The sequence below is a fragment of the Triticum urartu genome, chromosome 5A (assembly GCF_056163025.1).
Source record: "Triticum urartu cultivar PI428250 chromosome 5A, HENAU_Tu73, whole genome shotgun sequence".
NCBI lineage: Eukaryota > Viridiplantae > Streptophyta > Magnoliopsida > Poales > Poaceae > Triticum > Triticum urartu.
In genome coordinates, this window is record NC_141877.1 from 665,156,810 (window position 1) to 665,174,645 (window position 17,836).

At 46.1% G+C, this 17,836-nt stretch overlaps 1 protein-coding gene and 1 long non-coding RNA gene across 3 annotated transcripts; one reads left to right on the forward strand and one right to left on the reverse strand.

Annotated features, from left to right (window-relative positions):
• The first annotated feature begins 1,623 nt into the window (after nt 1–1,623).
• Nucleotides 1,624–3,065, forward strand: LOC147973879 (uncharacterized). The gene is made up of 3 exons (XM_087525126.1): nt 1,624–1,976; nt 2,167–2,235; nt 2,336–3,065. The coding sequence occupies exons 2-3, from the start codon at nt 2,169–2,171 to the stop codon at nt 2,659–2,661; spliced, it is 393 nt and encodes a 130-aa protein (XP_087381252.1). The 5' UTR covers nt 1,624–1,976; nt 2,167–2,168; the 3' UTR covers nt 2,662–3,065.
• Nucleotides 3,066–7,693: 4,628 nt separating this feature from the next.
• LOC125511482 (uncharacterized) lies at nt 7,694–9,701 on the reverse strand. 2 transcript variants are annotated; one of them, XR_007285013.2, is made up of 2 exons: nt 8,275–9,701; nt 7,694–8,179 (listed from the first exon to the last, which is right to left on the reverse strand). It is a non-coding gene; the product is annotated as an uncharacterized LOC125511482 (long non-coding RNA). The 2 variants fall into 2 exon arrangements; XR_007285014.2 differs by having other exon boundaries at nt 8,264–9,701.
• Nucleotides 9,702–17,836: the final 8,135 nt, after the last annotated feature.

The window sequence follows — 17,836 nt, forward strand, 5'->3', positions numbered from 1 at the left end:
CAGAGAGGAGAGGGGAAAGGGGAAGAACAGAGCGAGCTCGGGTGGACAAAGGGTCTATGTAGGACGACCTTTAGTACCGGTTCGTGATACGACCCGGTACTAAAGGTGCTGGAGGGACTCCGGACTGACAACATCCTGCCACCACTCACTTTAGTACCGGTTCGTGGCATGAACCGGTGCTAAAGGTTCGCCACGAACCGGTACTAATGAGAGCGGCCCGGCTAGCCGTTGAAACCGGCACTAATGTACACATTAGTGCCGGCTCAAATTCAAACCGGCACTAATGTGCTTCACGTTTGACCCTTTTTCTACTAGTGCTCTATTACGGTCGACAATGTGGATGAGTGGAAATGAGAGAAATGTGATGCGGGCTAGGGTTGGGTTCGCCGGACACCATTTAAAAGCCAGACTAGGCTCCTCAGGCGAATCATCGGCTGTCCAACCATGAATGCTATAGGCGGAGTGGCCAAGCTTCAATGTGGGAGGCGAATGGGGTCAAAAACCGTGGCGTTTGCTCAGTCTGCGATGGGATCCGATTGTAGCATGCAGGTCATGACATGGAAACATCTTACCTATATTGTGACATAGTGCATCTTCTGTTTCACCATTTGAAAGATATTTTTGCTCTTTTATCATTTAAAACATTGCATATGCATGCCACACGCTAATACAGAAGTGGTTTGAGTTAGTAAGCAAGCTGAAATGGTTTTCTACAAAGCTGTCAATATATATCTCTCTCTCCAAACTCGAAATACATAGAGAGTTGAGTTCCTTTTCTGTTATTTGGAGAGTTCTAGAGTAAGGAGAAAATTGTGGTTGTTCGATTTACAAGTCCACCTAAATTTGGATGTTAAAGTTGAAGAATTGGAATCTCTCTTGTCGACTTCTACTCCTCAATTCGTACCTTTGTACTTGATTATAGTGGAAGTTTGCTCGTCACCATCTGTGGATTTGCCTCGCAAAGGATTTCTACGCTAAACATATATACATGCTTTTGTTGCAGTTTTATCATCAATGATTCTTCCTTGTGTCTTTTGACGTTCCTTGTTTGCCGATACTATGACGTAGTAATAATGTTGTGTTAGGAGGTTTTTTCTCGAATACGCCTAGACGGCATATCATTGCATTGATAGGGGAAAAAGTTAGAAAGTACAGGGGGTCACCACAGAGGCGTACACAAGATTGGCGACGCTGTGGTGACGAGAGGAGCAGAAAACAGAGGGTTGCTCAGCCCCCAAAATTCACATTCAGGTTACAGTTAGTCCTGAGTTCTTGTGAAGAGAAGAGAGACGAAGAAGAGCAGTAGGGCACATGATGATCATCCTCACGGCGCCTTGTCCTTGTGGTGCTTGCACTCCATGCAGTGACCCACTCGACAAACATAGATATCTGTGCTGATACAGTGCTGAATCAATGCAAGCAGAGCCCCATCTTTTCCGAACTGAAGCAAGCAATGCACCTACATCGGGCCTGTGCCATTTGCCAATCTCATCGCCTTCTCCTTTTTCTGAGACGAATTTACCAAGTACCAACCCATCTTGGCCATGCAGTTACAAGAAGATGAGGGTTCCCAAATCGGCACTGGCTACCGGCCGGCCTCGTGCTCATCTCTGCAGTCAGTGCGCGTACGTGTCAAGCTGCGATGGGCTGGCCCGTGGCATGCACAGCACACCACCACAGGAGGAGGAGGAGGGGGAGCTTCGTTCCGCCCATGGAGTTAGTTGGGCTCTACAGTCAAAGTTCCTTTGTAGCTCAGGCTACATGAAACTTCTTATCCTCAACCCTCCACCCTTACTTTGAGATCCGTACTCTTCAACTAACTAACAACAAGAAGATTTCTTTTTTTTGTTTCTCGAAAATTGAGCTCATCTCGCTGTTGAATTCATCATCGTCCAACCCCTCCATTCCGCAAGCGATTCGGTGCCGGCTTCTGGTGCAAGGTTGCCTGCCAGTGCGCGCGTTGCCTTCTCGTGCAGGTTAGTAGCAGTTCCTGCGTGGTTTCGCCGCACCAACGTCACATCTCCAAGAATCATTTTACTACTAGTGTACTTTGTTTCGTTTCTGCTTGATTTACAAGGATTATTTCTTCTTTTGACCACCTTTTTACTGATATATGATTTCATATGACATGGTGTTCTTCTACTATGAACTTGTGACGACGAACAGAGATGAAGACAGGACGCGCCATCACCATCTTCAGCCTCGCTGCCCTTTTGCTGCTGCTGCCCCCCTCCGGTATGGAACGTAACCCCACCCACTTGATCGCCAACCCACGGCCAACTGCGGCCTACCCACAATAGTACGTAGCTCACACACGAAACCATCTGAATTTCAGGCATGGCTACTCCGACGGCGGCAGAGGTCGATGTTCAGCACTACGCCGATGGGCTCGGAATGTGGGTCTGCACGGTGTACGCCCGCCCGGGACCAATCGACAAGCCCAGCTGCGATTGGATGTGCAGGCTGTCCAACAACTCGACGACCAGCGGCGGCCTGCAAGTGCGGCTCGGCGACGACTACGATTGTTGCGACAGAGGCTGCCGCTGCTCCTTCTGCGTCTCTGTCTACACAATTGGTGCCGGACATGCCGCCGCCGCCGCCGCTGCTGTGTGGCCGATTGCGCTGTCCAGCCTCCTTGTGCTGGTGGTGATGCTGGTCTAGTTCAGAGTTACCCCCCGTAGCAGTGCACTGTGAGTGAGGTTCAGAGATTTCTTCAGGATGAGAGTCAATTAGACATAATAAAGTTGATGAGAGTCAATGAATGTAGACTTGTGGAGTGCCATTCCTACTCTACCACTTGATGAAATTTCAGTTGTCATCCAGAGCAGGGAATGTGAATGGATGGTATTGTTAATCCCAAGCCAAGCAGAATTAGGCAAGCACTCTGTCCCATGTTTCTGAACTGCAATGCTTGCACAGTACTCAGTTTTTGGTTTTGCCTCATCTTCCACACAGTGATGCCTGCAAAGTGGCCTGACTTGCGAGCGCAGAAATCCCAATGAAATTCCTTCCTCTCATCAACTCTTTGACGAAGATAGCATCGGACAGCACCACTGCAGATGCCTCTGCCTCCATGTACGACTTGATTGAACCTATATATGACAGTGCCCATAGCATCAGAGTGAATAAGTTGCGTGATTACTCTGTTTCTTTTAAAGAGTCTCAATGTTATGAAACAAACACTTGGAGGTTGCTACTTAGACACAAACAGAGCATAGGGACCATATTCGAAAAAAAATGGTCAAGGAATTAGGGACGATGGATGCTACACAAGGGCACTTACCTATGGTAATTCCTTGCGAAGCAACCATTGGTATAAGAGGAAATGGTTTCTTTAGAGCAGACATGTACATCTCTCCACCCATCACTGAAACTGGGTAAACCTAATTAAAGTAGACCACACAAACAACCTAAGTGTCAGATGCCCATAAGCAGAACACAAAACTAACACATTATTCATCACAATATAAAGAGACACATTTTGCTAGTTAGTATGCAACCAGAATGGTCATAGAAAAGTACACTGTTTAACAATGTCTGACAGAAGTAATCATTTAAATATATTGTAAATGCTCTGATCTGCCTCTACTACTACTACTACTACGATAACTACAAGAGGAGGGGTATAAGTCCTGAAACCTTAACGACTTTAGCACCAGCATTGCAAGCAGATATAACCTGCAAACACCAAATATAGCAAACATGTGGGAATAAAAATTAGGTCATGCTACTCTGAATTGCAGAAATGAATTTTCATGCAAGTTCGTATCGTATGTGGCATGTGGCACATACCTCAGTTGGTGTCAGCAATCCTGGAATATATAGAACTTCACTTCCGTCAAGATCATGAAGTATTTCTTTAAACAATAAGATTGAAAGAATTAATTAACATTTATATGCTGTATAGGATACAAACAGTACAATCACTAAATCAAATTTCTATTAGATATGTTGAAGTAATTGGAAGAGAAGTGATCGAATTTGCAAATCAAATTATTGACACCCTAAAGCCTAAAATGCAAGCTTATAAGGATCTCTGATATCAAATATGTTACATTGACAAAGTGTATAGGGAATGTCCCTAGTGACCACAGACTATAGAAAGATGTTCATTTCTAGCACAATAAACATCGTTGCAAATGCAATAGTACTGACTCTTACCATGATTGTGCCAGGGTTCTTGGGTAAATTTAGAGCTTGCAGAGGAACCTCAGCCAGGCCCGCTCATGAGAAACTGTGCACCAGCTCTAATGGCTTTCCTTGCATCGTCAGCATTTAGGACTGTACCAACCTAAGTACAGAGTGCAGAAAGATCAGAACGTATCATACTATCATTAGCAACTTAATACTGTTGCTTATAGTTAGCATAACTGGGTTGTGAGGGGCAGCTTTGATGGAGTAGTAAATTGTGAGCATTACACTGTTACTTAAAAAAACAGTGGCGCATTGCCGCACTGACACGATAAGTTTGAAAGTTCAGATGTAAAGGCTGTAAAACTATGGTTATCACGTTTTTAAGATTATGTTGAAAGTGACCAGGCTTGATGCTATAAAGCAGTTAGCTGTTAGCTGACAAGCCATATATGTAATAGGCAATGATGCAAAAGTCTATGACGTAATGCCAGAGACTCAACCCAAATGTCAAAGAAGGGTGCACCGGCAAAACCAACAAAACCAACGAGTGCACCGGCAACTACACACCACGGAGACGCCCCCACGAACGGCCGCGTGGGCTGCCTGCATCGCCGACCCGCGGCTGCAAGGGAGAGCCAAGAACAAAAGGGTCAGCCAATCCTTGGCCTCTGCTCCGGTGAGGCCAAGTGCCGAATAGGTGGCGGGCAGCACGAACCGGGTGAACCCGACCTTTTTCCTTGCTCTTGCGCGCGGAGGCAGGCGATGACGCGTGAGCATAGTATGGCGGCGAGTGCTTTCGGTGGCTGCGACGGATCTCGCCAGTGAGGCTGGGAGCCAAGAAGAGGCAGTTGTGCTGTGGCGACGAGCATCTTGGTTCTTTTTTTCCAACTCGGCTCACACCCCTTTCCATTAATTTTGCAATCAACGGAAATACATCAGTCTGTTTCAAGTCTTATTCAACCACTTACTCAAGGGAGATAGACCCCAATAAAACCAACTGCAAGCAAAAGGAGACGAGTTGGCCCCACCGCAGGACGACCCTGAAACGGATCATCCGCTATGGGGCAAAAACCTGACGACACTTACAAGCCACTGCCCAACCTAAAAGTTCAAAGGATGAAACTAGTGGCATACTGATGCCAAGCAAAATGCTACTCGAGAGCCTCAAACTAGTCCAACGAGCATCAAACCCCAGTGGAAACAGGAAACTAAAACTAGCAATGACCACCCTAGCTAGCCGATATGAATCCCGTCCCTATCTCCCAGGAGAAGTCTGCCACGAGGGTAAGATCTGTCCGTCAGAGCAGCAACCGCGTGAGCCAACCTTTTCAACCCAGTCTGGAACTTCACCTTGTCCTCCTCTTTAAGCAATCCTGCCCAATACAACATAAACGAGCAAGTAGTGAAAACAACCTCCAGTGGAGTACGAGCAACATATTTGTCAAAAGTAACTTTATTGCGGAGGCACCAAATCCCCCAACAGATGGCAGCAATCACTAGTGCAGAACCGAGCTATAGCACCGGTTCGTAAGGCCCTTTAGTACCGGCTTTGTAACCGGCACTAAAGGGAGTACTGGTTCTGCACGAACCGCCGCTAAAGGGCCACCACGTGGCATGAGCCAGCGCCGAGGACGGGGAGCCCTTTTGTACCGGTTGGTAACACCAACCGGTACTAAAAGGTTTGGGGGGTTTGGGGTTCATGCTTTTTTCCTTTAATTTTGTGTTTTCCATTTAATTCTTTTTTGTTTACTGGTATTTTACGATACTACATATATATAGTATTACAACCTATATTTTTGTTTTTTTATACCAAATTTTACATATTGAATCAATATATATGTAACTATTTATATTCTAAACGTAATTTATTTGGGAAGCGATTGTAAGATTACCTCGGATGAAGAATAACTTATTCTGCACCCTGGGTGATATATATATCAGAATAGTTATTCTGATAACACTTCCGTACTGCATGCTCAACGCGAGGGCACTGCACTTTTTCTTTAGCAAGAGCACTGCATTACAGAGACTAGTAAACTTCGCGTTGGAAAAAATTGCGCGTAGTGTTTTTTCGGTACTGTTTTCGCTCTAATTTTTTAACCGTTCATCGGAACGAGGCGTGTAATATACCGTTGGAAAGCTACGGATTAGGCGCAACTTCGCCATGTTGAACACTTTTCGAGATTCCCCGCGGTTTAAGAGCAGTTTCAAAAACGATGCGGCCCACAAAGAGTGGCAGCGAGCGTTATTTCGCGTTTTTTTCTAAACCGCTCGTCGGAATGAAGCAAATGATACACCGTTGGATATATATCGTCGAAGCGCATCTTTTTCATAACTATTGTTTTCTCTAATTCGTTACGGTTTAAGAGCAGTTTCAAATTTACTAAATCGTGGAATTCTGTTTTTAATTATTATTTTAAATTTCGGTACTGTTTTTGCTCCAGTTTTTCAACCGTTTGTCGAAATGAGGCGTGTAATATACCGTTGAAAAACTATGGACAAGGCACAACTTTCATATGTTGAAATGTTTTTGAGATTCCTCATGATTTTAAGTTAATTTTAAAAATCGTACGATGGATGACGAGTGACAACGGCCGTTTTTCGCGAAATTTTTACAAATTGATTGTCGAAATGATTCAAATAATATGCCGCTAGAAAGATATCGATGAGACGCAACTTCTTCATGTAGAACACTCTCTCTAATTCCTTACGGTTTAAGAGCAATTTTAAATTTACCGAAATGTGGACACTCTGTTTTTCGCGACACCCAAATTGACGTGGGTACTTCATCCGACTGAAAACCGCACTACATCGAACGGGTAAGAGAACTTCATGGTGTCTATTATTCAAACGTAATTTTTTCAAGGACGAGAAAGTAGAGTACACTTCACATCGGGTGTAAATGAACCACAACACTATCAATAAATGAACCACATTACTTTTCTTCGCTTCCGTAACAATTTTTTTTTACTTACGAGATGAACAACATCATACGGCCGACCACACTGCTTCATACTGAAAACTGCATTGCATCGGACGTGCAAGCGTCTTGCATAACTTATTTTGTCGGACATAATTTTTCCAAGACGAGGAAGTGGACCGTGCTTCACGCCCGGGCATAAGTGAACCGCAACACTACCGAAAATGAACCTCGACACTACGAAAAGTAAACCGCATGAGATTTTTATTGCTTTTTCCATACTTATTATTTTTCATGCGCATATACTGGGAAAGTAGACCGCATGGACTGGCCGAGTGAACTGCATCTAATAAGAAATGAGCTTTTTTTCAGATAACTACTTGAGCAATGAGCCACATTTTTTTTCTTATTTTACGGGGTGTACCACATAGTTGCGGCAAACGAACTACATTTATTAATTAGCTTGGAATCAAAATGAACCTCATGAAAGTTTTTTCTCTTTTTACAAACAAAAAATACAAACATTTATGGACTTCATGGTCAATGTTAGTTTTGCACGTGACAAGATAGTGCACTTCCGGAAAGAAAAAGACAGGGGGCCGATGAACAAGTGAACGACACACATTTAAAAAATGAACAGATTTTAATATTTTTGCAGCCAACATTTTTTGTATATGCATATTTTATGCACAAAGTTTTCACGACCGAACTGCTATGACCCCTGCACGCACTGCATGAGACAACAAATGATGCAAAAGGCTGCACATACAGGAACCGACTAACTGCAGAAACTCTTTTCCTAAAGGGATACAGTAATGCAAGTTTGCAACGCTCTCACTACTGAATCGCGCTACAGGTAACCAGCAACTGCACACGACACACCATACTTCAGATCCACCATGGGAGCTTCTCGTCGGAGGCCCCACCTCAGCTGATGCGGACGACCTTGAGTAACTGCACACCAGAAAATCAGTGAGCTGCACCTGAAGTGCACTGCACCGCACTGAAAAAGGCACATCAAATTCTGAAATAATGTACTACAACACGCCATGGATAGCACGTCCATTCCCCCTCCGGCCACACCCATGCAGTGCAGACCCCATGCTGGCGTTGTTGTCCTCTCGTCTAGAAAACATGAACAAACGTGGGAGATCGAAGTTGGCTCTTTTAAGCAAGGAAGTGAAACGCGAGCAGGGGCGGCAAGTGGACCTCTAACTGACCATGAGTGAACCGCAGCGTGACCAACAGGTCCGCGTCATCGCCGAAGTAGTGAAAGGCGGGGGACGGCCTCGACGGTGCGAGGTAGAGGCACCTGCAGGGACGGTCGCCTTGGCTGACTCGGCGGCGGGAACTCCATCAGGCGAAACATGCCAACTGCACGGATTGGCGAAGAGAGCTGCAAGTGATACGGAACTCGCCGGATCCCACATGAACGCGGAAAGCGCTGCCCAGCTCGATGGAATGGGAGGGGGAGGGGGCAGGAGCACGGACGGGATGACACCGGAGCTTGTCGCGAGGAAGCAGGGCTCGCTGGGGAGGTGCGCAACCACTGGATCCATGCAGAAGAGGACGAGTGGGGAGGTGAGGGAGCTGTTGGTCGACACTGCACGCCACCGACGAAGCTAACTGCACCAAGATGAAAAGGGGTCCAGACAACAAATGGGATCTCTGGAAAATAAAATAGCAGAAACAATATGCAAACAACCGCTGTCGAAACTGCACGCCGGTGGGCCGTGAGCTGCCCCCGCCGAAGATGTGGGCTGCAGCAAACTCCGGCCGAGTGGAGCCATGGCAGTCGGCATCTCCATAGGAGCCATGTTGGCCGCGCTAGCCGGAGCTTCCCCGCAAGCTGGAGGTCGCCAACGTCCAAGCGGAAGCGCCTCCCTCTCCCCATATTTTTGGTTGCTTGTGCTGGGGGCGGCCCTCCCAGGACCTCTTGGCCGCACAAACAAAATTGTGTGTCGGCGGACTGCATAGATGAACGAGACGACCTGCGTCGGGGAGCAAGTGCATCAGTGCAGAGGCGAACTGCACGCGCGACCATGACATACTGCACTTTGAGAAGGGGGCGCCAGCGACCTCACGCGTCGAAGCTCTTCTCCCTACCTCTTTGGGGCCTGTTCACGGGGGTGAGCTCCGGCACATCGTGGTCGCGTGCTAGGCCCCGACTGTCAGCTCGTCTTCCACGGCAACCGGAGAAGACGAGGGGGGGCTGTGGCTGAGCGGGGGAGAGGAGCAGAGGCGGGATCAGGGACTTTGGGCCGTGGTCGGAGAGGAAGAAGCCCGGGCTGGATGCAGCGGGATGGGAGGGAGGAGGTAGAGGAACGAGGAGGAGAGAGCCACCGGCGACCCCCGAGCTCACCGGCCCCGCTAGGCGCATCCGTCGTCGGGAAGACGCGGGAGGACGGCGATGGGGCAGATCCAGCACCCCTCGACCCGGTGGTTGGCAGGAACGGCGACGCGCGGATCCGACGCCGGCGACGCGTCGGAGGGGTGGGTTGGTTGGGCGACGCGGGGGTGGGAGGTGGTGGCGCGCCGGGGTGGTGGGGATGGTGGGGGCCGCGGGAATTGGGGGCAGTGCGGCGCTGGAGGGATGGTTGGTGGGGCGCCGGGTGGTGGTGGTGGGGAAGAAGGTGGGCAAGAGGGGCGGTGGGTCTGCGCTCAGTTCGGTTTGTTGGAGAGGTGTTATCAAAATAAGGCAATAGTGTTATTAGAATAAGGTCTTAAGGGGTGTTATTAGAATAGACCCAAATGATTTTAGAGAAGAGATTTAGCCAGTCAGCAACATTTGTTGCCTTCACTCTGATGGAATATGGTGGTGTTCCTCGGTACTCCACTCTAGCATCTCTTTTGAAAAAAGCTCTCCATGTCATAGGTTGTGGCTACGAGGACAAGTCTGAAGAGGAACTAAGGTAGCATAACAATCATTCCAGTAATTTTCATTCATATTTTTATATCACACAAAATTTGTGCAAAAACATAGAAGTGAGGTGTCAGTATGCAAAATTGTGGATCACTTCATTCCAGTAAAAGCATAATGTTTTTTATAGCTTGATTCCAGTAAATGGGGACCTACGGTAACATATCATTCCAGTAAAAGCATGCATATGTGTATTTCATCTTTAAGGGTCCACGACGGGAGTTTAGTTGTTTATTCTTATGCTTGGAGAACTTGTTCAGTTTGCACGGGAGAACTTATTCTATTCCTATTGCTCGCAAGATGTTTGTTGATATGCCTAGAAGAACTGAAATAATCTTTTGTGATGTTTCTTTGTTGTTAAGTAAAAGCTAATTTTTATGGACATGTGGACTATAAACATTTGTTGTGGAGCAGTACATTATTTAAACTTTTATGTGGACTATAAACATTTGCTATAGTTCACCTTCAAAAACTTTGTAAGTACAGAGATATCACCTAGATGTAAACATTTGCTATAGTTCACCTTCAAAAACTTTGTAAGTACAGAGATATCACCTAGATGTAAACATTTGCTATAACTCACCTGCAATAACTTTGTAAGTACAGAGATAATATCTATATAGACATGTGCACTATAAAAATTTGCTATAGTTCACCTTCAATAACTTTGTAAGTACAGAGATATCACCTAGATGTAATATGGAACTATTTATTGCAATCCGAGGAATGGGTGTGTATATTGTAGTCTCTGCATGCACAACCGAGATTTGTTCAGTCCAACCCCATGGCATTAGGGAGGTCGAGTTCGTCGCGAGCAGCAGTACATGGTTGTAAGCTTCAACTTTCTTCCACCTAGGTTCTTTCACTCCTTGCAGCTTATATGTTTGTGTAGTTTGAACTTAGGCTGGTCTCCCTCTCGTACTTCAGTTTTTCAGTATTGGACTAGTCAGTATGGTGAAGATGAAGTTCCTTTTTGAACTTCTCCGGTTAATATACATGAACTTGGTCATCTTTTTCACATGTACTAACATCATCTCATTCGGGAGTTGTTCGTGTACTTCTAACACAAATCATTATAAATCTTGAGAGAGGTAAGCTCAAAGAAAAATAGAGATGTTTGAAGCCAAAATGTTTGCATATGTTTTGTTGAATCGAGTTCCTCCCAAAAAAAGCACTAAAAGAGGTTAAAAAAACATGGTTGTGTTTGCTTATGTGGTTTTCCCCTTCAATTACAGAGAAAAGTGCAACTACGTATATGACAATGTTTCAGCTACAAAAGATACATCAGTTCAGTGAGAAAAGAACATCAGCTCGAAAAATATATAAAGGAGGTTGTGAGCCCAAATAACTGATTTTTTGTTGTGTTTAATTTTTTAACTGAAAAAAGAGAATAATTTCTCTCATCCTTCTTCTGAGAAGATTGGGATGGGAGTCTACGGGGCAGACAAAGTGTGTTGTTGCTTCTACAATTTCAAACATTAATTTGAGAAAAGTTATTACTCGGCTAAGTTTGAAATATGCCATTTTGTGAAGTTTAGCTACTCAGCCATGAACTACTAAATGGTGGACTTGCATTTTATTTCTTCAGTACATACATGAGTTGAATGTAATACATGGAACATATGTCAAATCTCCAAGATAGAGTTCATATTTATTTTCTTCCAAGTAGCAAATATTTCCGTGGATCAATACAACTTCTGTACGACCTTTTGTTCACAAATCTTGTAGTATTGTTTCTAAATGAATCTTTTTAGTACTTTTTAAAGCAAGTATGGTCCATTTGTAAAAGCAAGCATTTTTAGTACTTTTTAAAGCAAGCGTTTTTGGTGGCCAAGTGTTATTGATTTGTGAGAGCTAAACAAATTTCCTATTCAAGTGGAAGCTCCTGGTATATGGTGGATGTGGGAGTTATTTTTACATTCACTGTTCAGTGCTTCTCTTTGTGTAATGTTTTATGTTTTTAAGTGCTTGTTGAAAATTTATGTTCCTAGTAGTACATGTATTACTGCGTGAGGAGTTCATGTGTTATTGCCCAGTAAGTAAACTATTAATGACTCTCAAGTGATGAAAAAAATGGACAGTGATGAAAAAATGGGCAGTAAACTGATGACTAAAAATATCATTCAGTTCAACGTTATAAACCATGCAAGTTCGGGGACGATTATATAGTAACCGTTGAAAAGTTACGAGCAAAACTCTAACAAAAACATAGTAAAGTCGAGTCTGTGAAAGCACACGTTCAACACAAACTACAAACTCATACGGAGATCAGTTCGAGTACTATGTTTCCGAAACAGAAAAAAAAGCACAACTGGCATCACCGTATTCAAAACTACTCTGTGAAAAATACCTCAGTACAAACATAGTCATACATCAATACGAGTACTCTGTTTTTTAGACAGGTAAAAACAACACGATGGGTTTCACCTTATTCAAAATTACTCTTAAACGGTTGTGAAGTAGAAAAAACGTTCAACATGACTAAGTTTCGCATTTTCGATAGCTATCCAACGGTATATTATTTGCCCCATTTCGACAATTTTTTTAGAAAAATCGCGTTCCAAATCAAATTTGACCGTATTCGAATTCGAGTTTAAACCGTAAGGAATTAGAAAAACATTTTTATATGAAAAAGTTGCGCATTTTCCATATATTTCCAACGCTGTATCATTTGCGTCAATCCGACAAACCGTTTGCAAAAAAGCACAAAAGTACATTTCGCCCAAAATTTTACCGTTTTCAAATTACTTTTAAATTGTATAGAATTTGAAAAAAGAATAGATATATGAAAGAAGAGGATTTTGACCAGCTTTCCAATGCCATCTTATTTGCTCAATTCCGAGAAACCGTTTGAAAATTGAGTCCGGAATACGATTCGCGTTTTCGGTTTTGAAAAAAACGGTTTTTTCAAAACTGCTCTTAAACCGTGATAGTTTTGTAAAAAATCTTATACATTTGTAATGTAGTTGTCAAGAGCTTTCCAACGATATATTACATGCTCCATTCCGATGAAAGGACGATCAGTTCGACAAGATAAAAATCATCAGTACAACCGCCTGAAACCATCAGTTCAAGTAGGGTAACAGAATAATATTCTGTTACACGAAACAGAATAATGCGTTACAACGGGTTAAAATCAATATCACACGCCCAGCCAATTTGTTGTTTATTGTGTTCCCCACACTTGCCCACGATAGTTGTGATGTCTAGGTGATCGCAATGCACAAAAATGTGATCAATCCCAAAATGATGAGTTGATCTAGCACATAACACACTATTAATGTAAGCTAGCATTGCCTAGAAAGCTCATGTGGAATTAGTGACCACACTGTTACGTACCCCGATCTACTCTGATAATTTGGGAAGGAAGGAGACGGAGATGGGAAATCAGCGAGATCTGGGAGGGAGTGGGTAAGAGGAAGGGGAAAGAGTCGTGGGAGATCAGCTCCTCACGGTCCAGAATTATTCAGGTAATACATGATAGTTTCTCCCCACACCACGCCACCTACTATATAATTCTCACCATCACACACGCACACGACCCTCTTGCACGTCTCAGATTGGCTCCTCCCTAGCCACTTTGCTCTGGCTCGCTGTCAATGGGCCGCCCTCTAGTACTGTTGCTGGGGTCCATGCCATCAGGCGTGACATTCTCCCCTCCTTGGAGTCCGGCTTGACCCCAAGTCGGCGTGGTTGGAAAGCGAAGTTGCAGGTCTTCAGGATCCTCCCAGGTATCCAGAGATGGCGGCCAGTCGCGCCACTGGATCAAGAGACGTTCTAAAGGAGCGCCCTTGACCATCACTTGCCGACTGTTGAGAGTGTAGAGAGGTACCTGCATTGCCTGCAAAACTGCATTAGCTGGTGGTAGCGCTTCTTCCACTGGTGTGTCTACTCCGAGGGCCTTTTTCAACTGAGACACATGCACAACTGGATGGATTTTGCTTGTCACCGGCAGCTGCAACTTGTACGTGACCTTACCGACTCGTGCCTCGATCTTGTATGGCCCGTAGTAGCGAAAAGCCAACTTTTGGTAGGGGCGCTGAGCAACAGAGGTCTGAATGAACGGTTGCAACCGGAGAAAGACAAGGTCGCCCACCTGAAATTCTCTATCTGTCCGATGCTTGTCTGCTTGGTGTTTCATCTGATCCTGCGCTTTCTTCAGTTGTTGTTGCAGCAGTTCACGTATTACTTCACGTTCCTTGAGCCATGCCATCAGGTCGGGTACAGAACACTCATCCACTTGAAGCACGCCAAACTCTCTGGGCAGGGTACCATAGATGACTTCATACGGAGTTCTTCCCAAAGTGGAGTGGAAGGTGGTGTTATACCAGTATTCTGCCAAGAAAAGCCACTTGAACCAATTCCCGGGGCAAGCATGAACTGAACATCGGAGACAAGTCTCAAGGCACTGATTCACTCGTTCCATCTGGCCGTCCGTCTGGGGATGGTAAGAGGAGCTCATGCGCATTTCTGTCTTGGAAAGTCTAAACAGCTCTTGCCACAAGGCACTCGTGAAAATGCGATCGCGGTCCGAAATTAAGGCCGCTGGCAGGCCGTGGAGTCTGAAGATATTTTGCATGAACACTGTGGCTACCGTCAGAGCTGTGAACGGGTGTTTCATCGGTATGAAATGAGCGTATTTGGAGAACTTATCCACCACCACCAAGATAACATCATATCCTCCAGATTTCGGCAACCCCTCGATGAAGTCGAGCGAGACCACAGCCCAAGGTTTTTTTGGAACTGGCAATGGTTGGAGGAGCCCGGCCGGTGAGATCCTCTCCGTCTTTGCTCGCTGAAAAACTTGACAGGTCCGAACAAATTGCAACACCATTTCCTTAAGGCCCTTCCAAGCAAACAGGCGACGGACCCGGTTGTAAGTCGCATGGAATCCGGAGTGCCCCCCCGTCGCGCTATCGTGCAACGCCTTGATTAACGCATGCTGGGTGTCTTCATCTTGTCCGATCCAAATGCGCCCCTGAAAGCGTACAACCCCATCTTGTAAGGTATAGCCTTCCTCACTGTCAGGGGCGAGCGCCAGTTTGGCGATTCGCTGCTGTGCTGCTGCATCTTCTTGATAGCTCCTGAGGATTGCCTCCAGCCACATCGGGCGACAGACCGGAACTGCCGCGAGCTCTCCGCCTTGTTCATGTGCTCGCCTGGACAGAGCATCCGCTGCTCTATTTGCCGTGCCCGCCTTATACTGTATTTGAAAATGGAGACCCACCAATTTGGTAAAAGCGCGCTGTTGGATGGGGGTATTGAGTCGCTGATCTGTTAAATTGAGTAGACTCCGCTGATCCGTACGAATCACAAATTCAGAGTGTTGAAGATACGGACGCCAATGATCTACCGCAAGAAGCAGTGCTAAACACTCCTTTTCGTACGTCGACAGTCCCAAGTTCTTTGGTGCCAACGCCTTGCTGAGGTAAGCAACATGGTGGGAATCTTGCATCAGTACCGCCCCGACACCGGTGGCACTTGCGTCGGTCTCAACAACAAATTGTTTCTTGAAGTTAGGCAACGCGAGCACTGGGGCTTCCATGAGAGCTTGCTTGAGCGACTGGAATGCTGCCTCGGTGGTGGGTGTCCAAACAAACAGCGTATTCTTTCTCAAAAGATCATCCAATGGTCTGGAAATGGTGCTGAAATTGCGCACAAACTTGCGATAGTATCCCGCCAGCCCTAAAAAACGTCGCAGTTGTTTCATCGTCTGAGGTTGCTTCCAAGTTTTGATCGTCTGGATGTGTTCATCCAGCGTGGCCACACCTTTGTCACTGATGCGATGGCCCAAGTAACTGATGTGTGTGCAAATGAGCACTTCGATTGCTTTGCATGCAACTGATTGTCCTGAAGTAACTGGAGTACCTGCTCCAACAAACTGAGATGGCTGGGATACGAGCTCGAGTGCACCAAGATATCATCCATGAAGACGAGAACTCCGTGCCGAAGGAGAGGCGCTAACACGGTGTTCATTCCCCCTTGGAATGTTGGTGGACCTCCTGTTACTCCGTACGGAAAAACCCGGAACTGGAAGTGCCCTTGGTGGGTCTTAAAGGCTATTTTCTCCTCGTCCTCTTCCACCAACCGTATCTGATGGTACCCGGCCTTTAGATCAAGTTTTGAAAACCAAGTGGAACCACTCAATTCGTCCAGCAACTCCTCAATGACAGGCAGGGGATATGTGTTCTTGATTGTAATGGCATTCAAGTGGCGGAAATCAACGCAAAACCGCCAAGTCTGGTCTTTCTTCTTGACGAGTAAGACCGGTGATGAGAATGGGCTAATGCTGGGCACAATGAGCCCTGCTCGCAACATTTCTTTCACTTGCTACTCAATTTCAGATTTTTGCTCCGGAGTGTAACGGTAAGGTCTAATGTTCACTGGCTTGGCTCCTGGAATCAAGGGAATTTTATGGTCCCAAGGTCTGTGTGGGGGAAACCCCTGCGGTTCTTCAAACACCAAGTGAAAACGACTCAGCAACTCCTCAACCTCCACTGGAACTCCAGTCTGTTCTGTTTGGTCACCTTCCCTGTCCTCCAAGACACTCAGGACTACCACATGGGCCACAGAGTTGTTCTGTTCCAACATTTGCAACTGGTCAAAGGAGATTGGATCCACTTTGGATGTAACACTCTGAACTCCAGTGAGTAAGATAGTCTGCCCTTGATGCTGAAACTGCAATCGCTTAGCTGCCCAATCAATCCACATAGGACCGCATTGCTCCAACCAATCCATCCCGACCATCATATCATAACAACCAAGTGGAAGCACTCGCAAATCAGATAAGAATGTGTGTCCTTGGCTCTGCCAAGCACAAGCTGGAATGACCCCTGAGCATATCAATACCCCACCATCAGCAATCTTGACCGAAGTTGGAGGTACTTGTTGCACTTGATCAGTTAGTCTGCCTGCAATGGCTTCACTGACGAAACTATGTGAACTCCCTGAATCCACCAGGATAAGCACTTCCACATCTGCTACTTTGCCAATCAAGCGCACCGTGCGCGGTGTTGTTTGTCCCGTGGTGGCCAGCTTGGAGATCGACATCAGCACTTCCTCGTCCGCGCCATCTTGCTGCAATGGTTGCTCATATTGTTCTGCTTGAAGAAGTTCCAGTAGTTCTTCAACCACATGGAGTTGAACAGTAGCGGCGCACTGATGGCCCGCCCCCCAGCGCTCACCACAGGTGAAACACAGGCCGCGGGCACGTTGATAGTTACGCAAGGCTGCGACGCGATCATCAGCCCGCGCGCCCCGGTCTGGTGCCCTGGCTGCATCCAGTCCGCGCCGATCATCCGCCGCAGCCGGCGGTCCGGGCAGCACTTGTCGCGGTGGGGGCACGCCTTGTGCCAGAAGAGGCCGAGGGGGCGCCCGTTGGTATGCCCCGTCCTGACGCCGGTGCTCTCGCCGCGGAAGCGCTTCCAACAATTCCTCTTGCATCGAAGCCAAGGAAAACGCAGAGTCCAATGTTTTTGGTTGATGGAGCATCACACCAGCACGAATTTCATGCTTCAACCCTTCTAGGAATTGTGTGGTAAAGTAAACTGGATCAAACCCTGAGTTATGTGCTAAAATCTGATGCATCAACTCCTCAAACCTAGACATGTATTCATAGACAGTGCTCGTCTGTCGCAAGGTATGAAACTGACGGATGTGAGCCTGGTACTGCTCACGCCCGAATTTGTCACACAGGCTTTGTGAATAACTGATCCCATGTGAGGGTGGTGTTTTGAGACTCCAACATTTGCAGCCACCGTGCAACATTACCCGTGAAATGCAACGTAGCTAACCGAACCCATAACTCTCGTGGAACATTATAAACATCAAAGTACTTCTGACATCTCATCTTCCAAAATTGT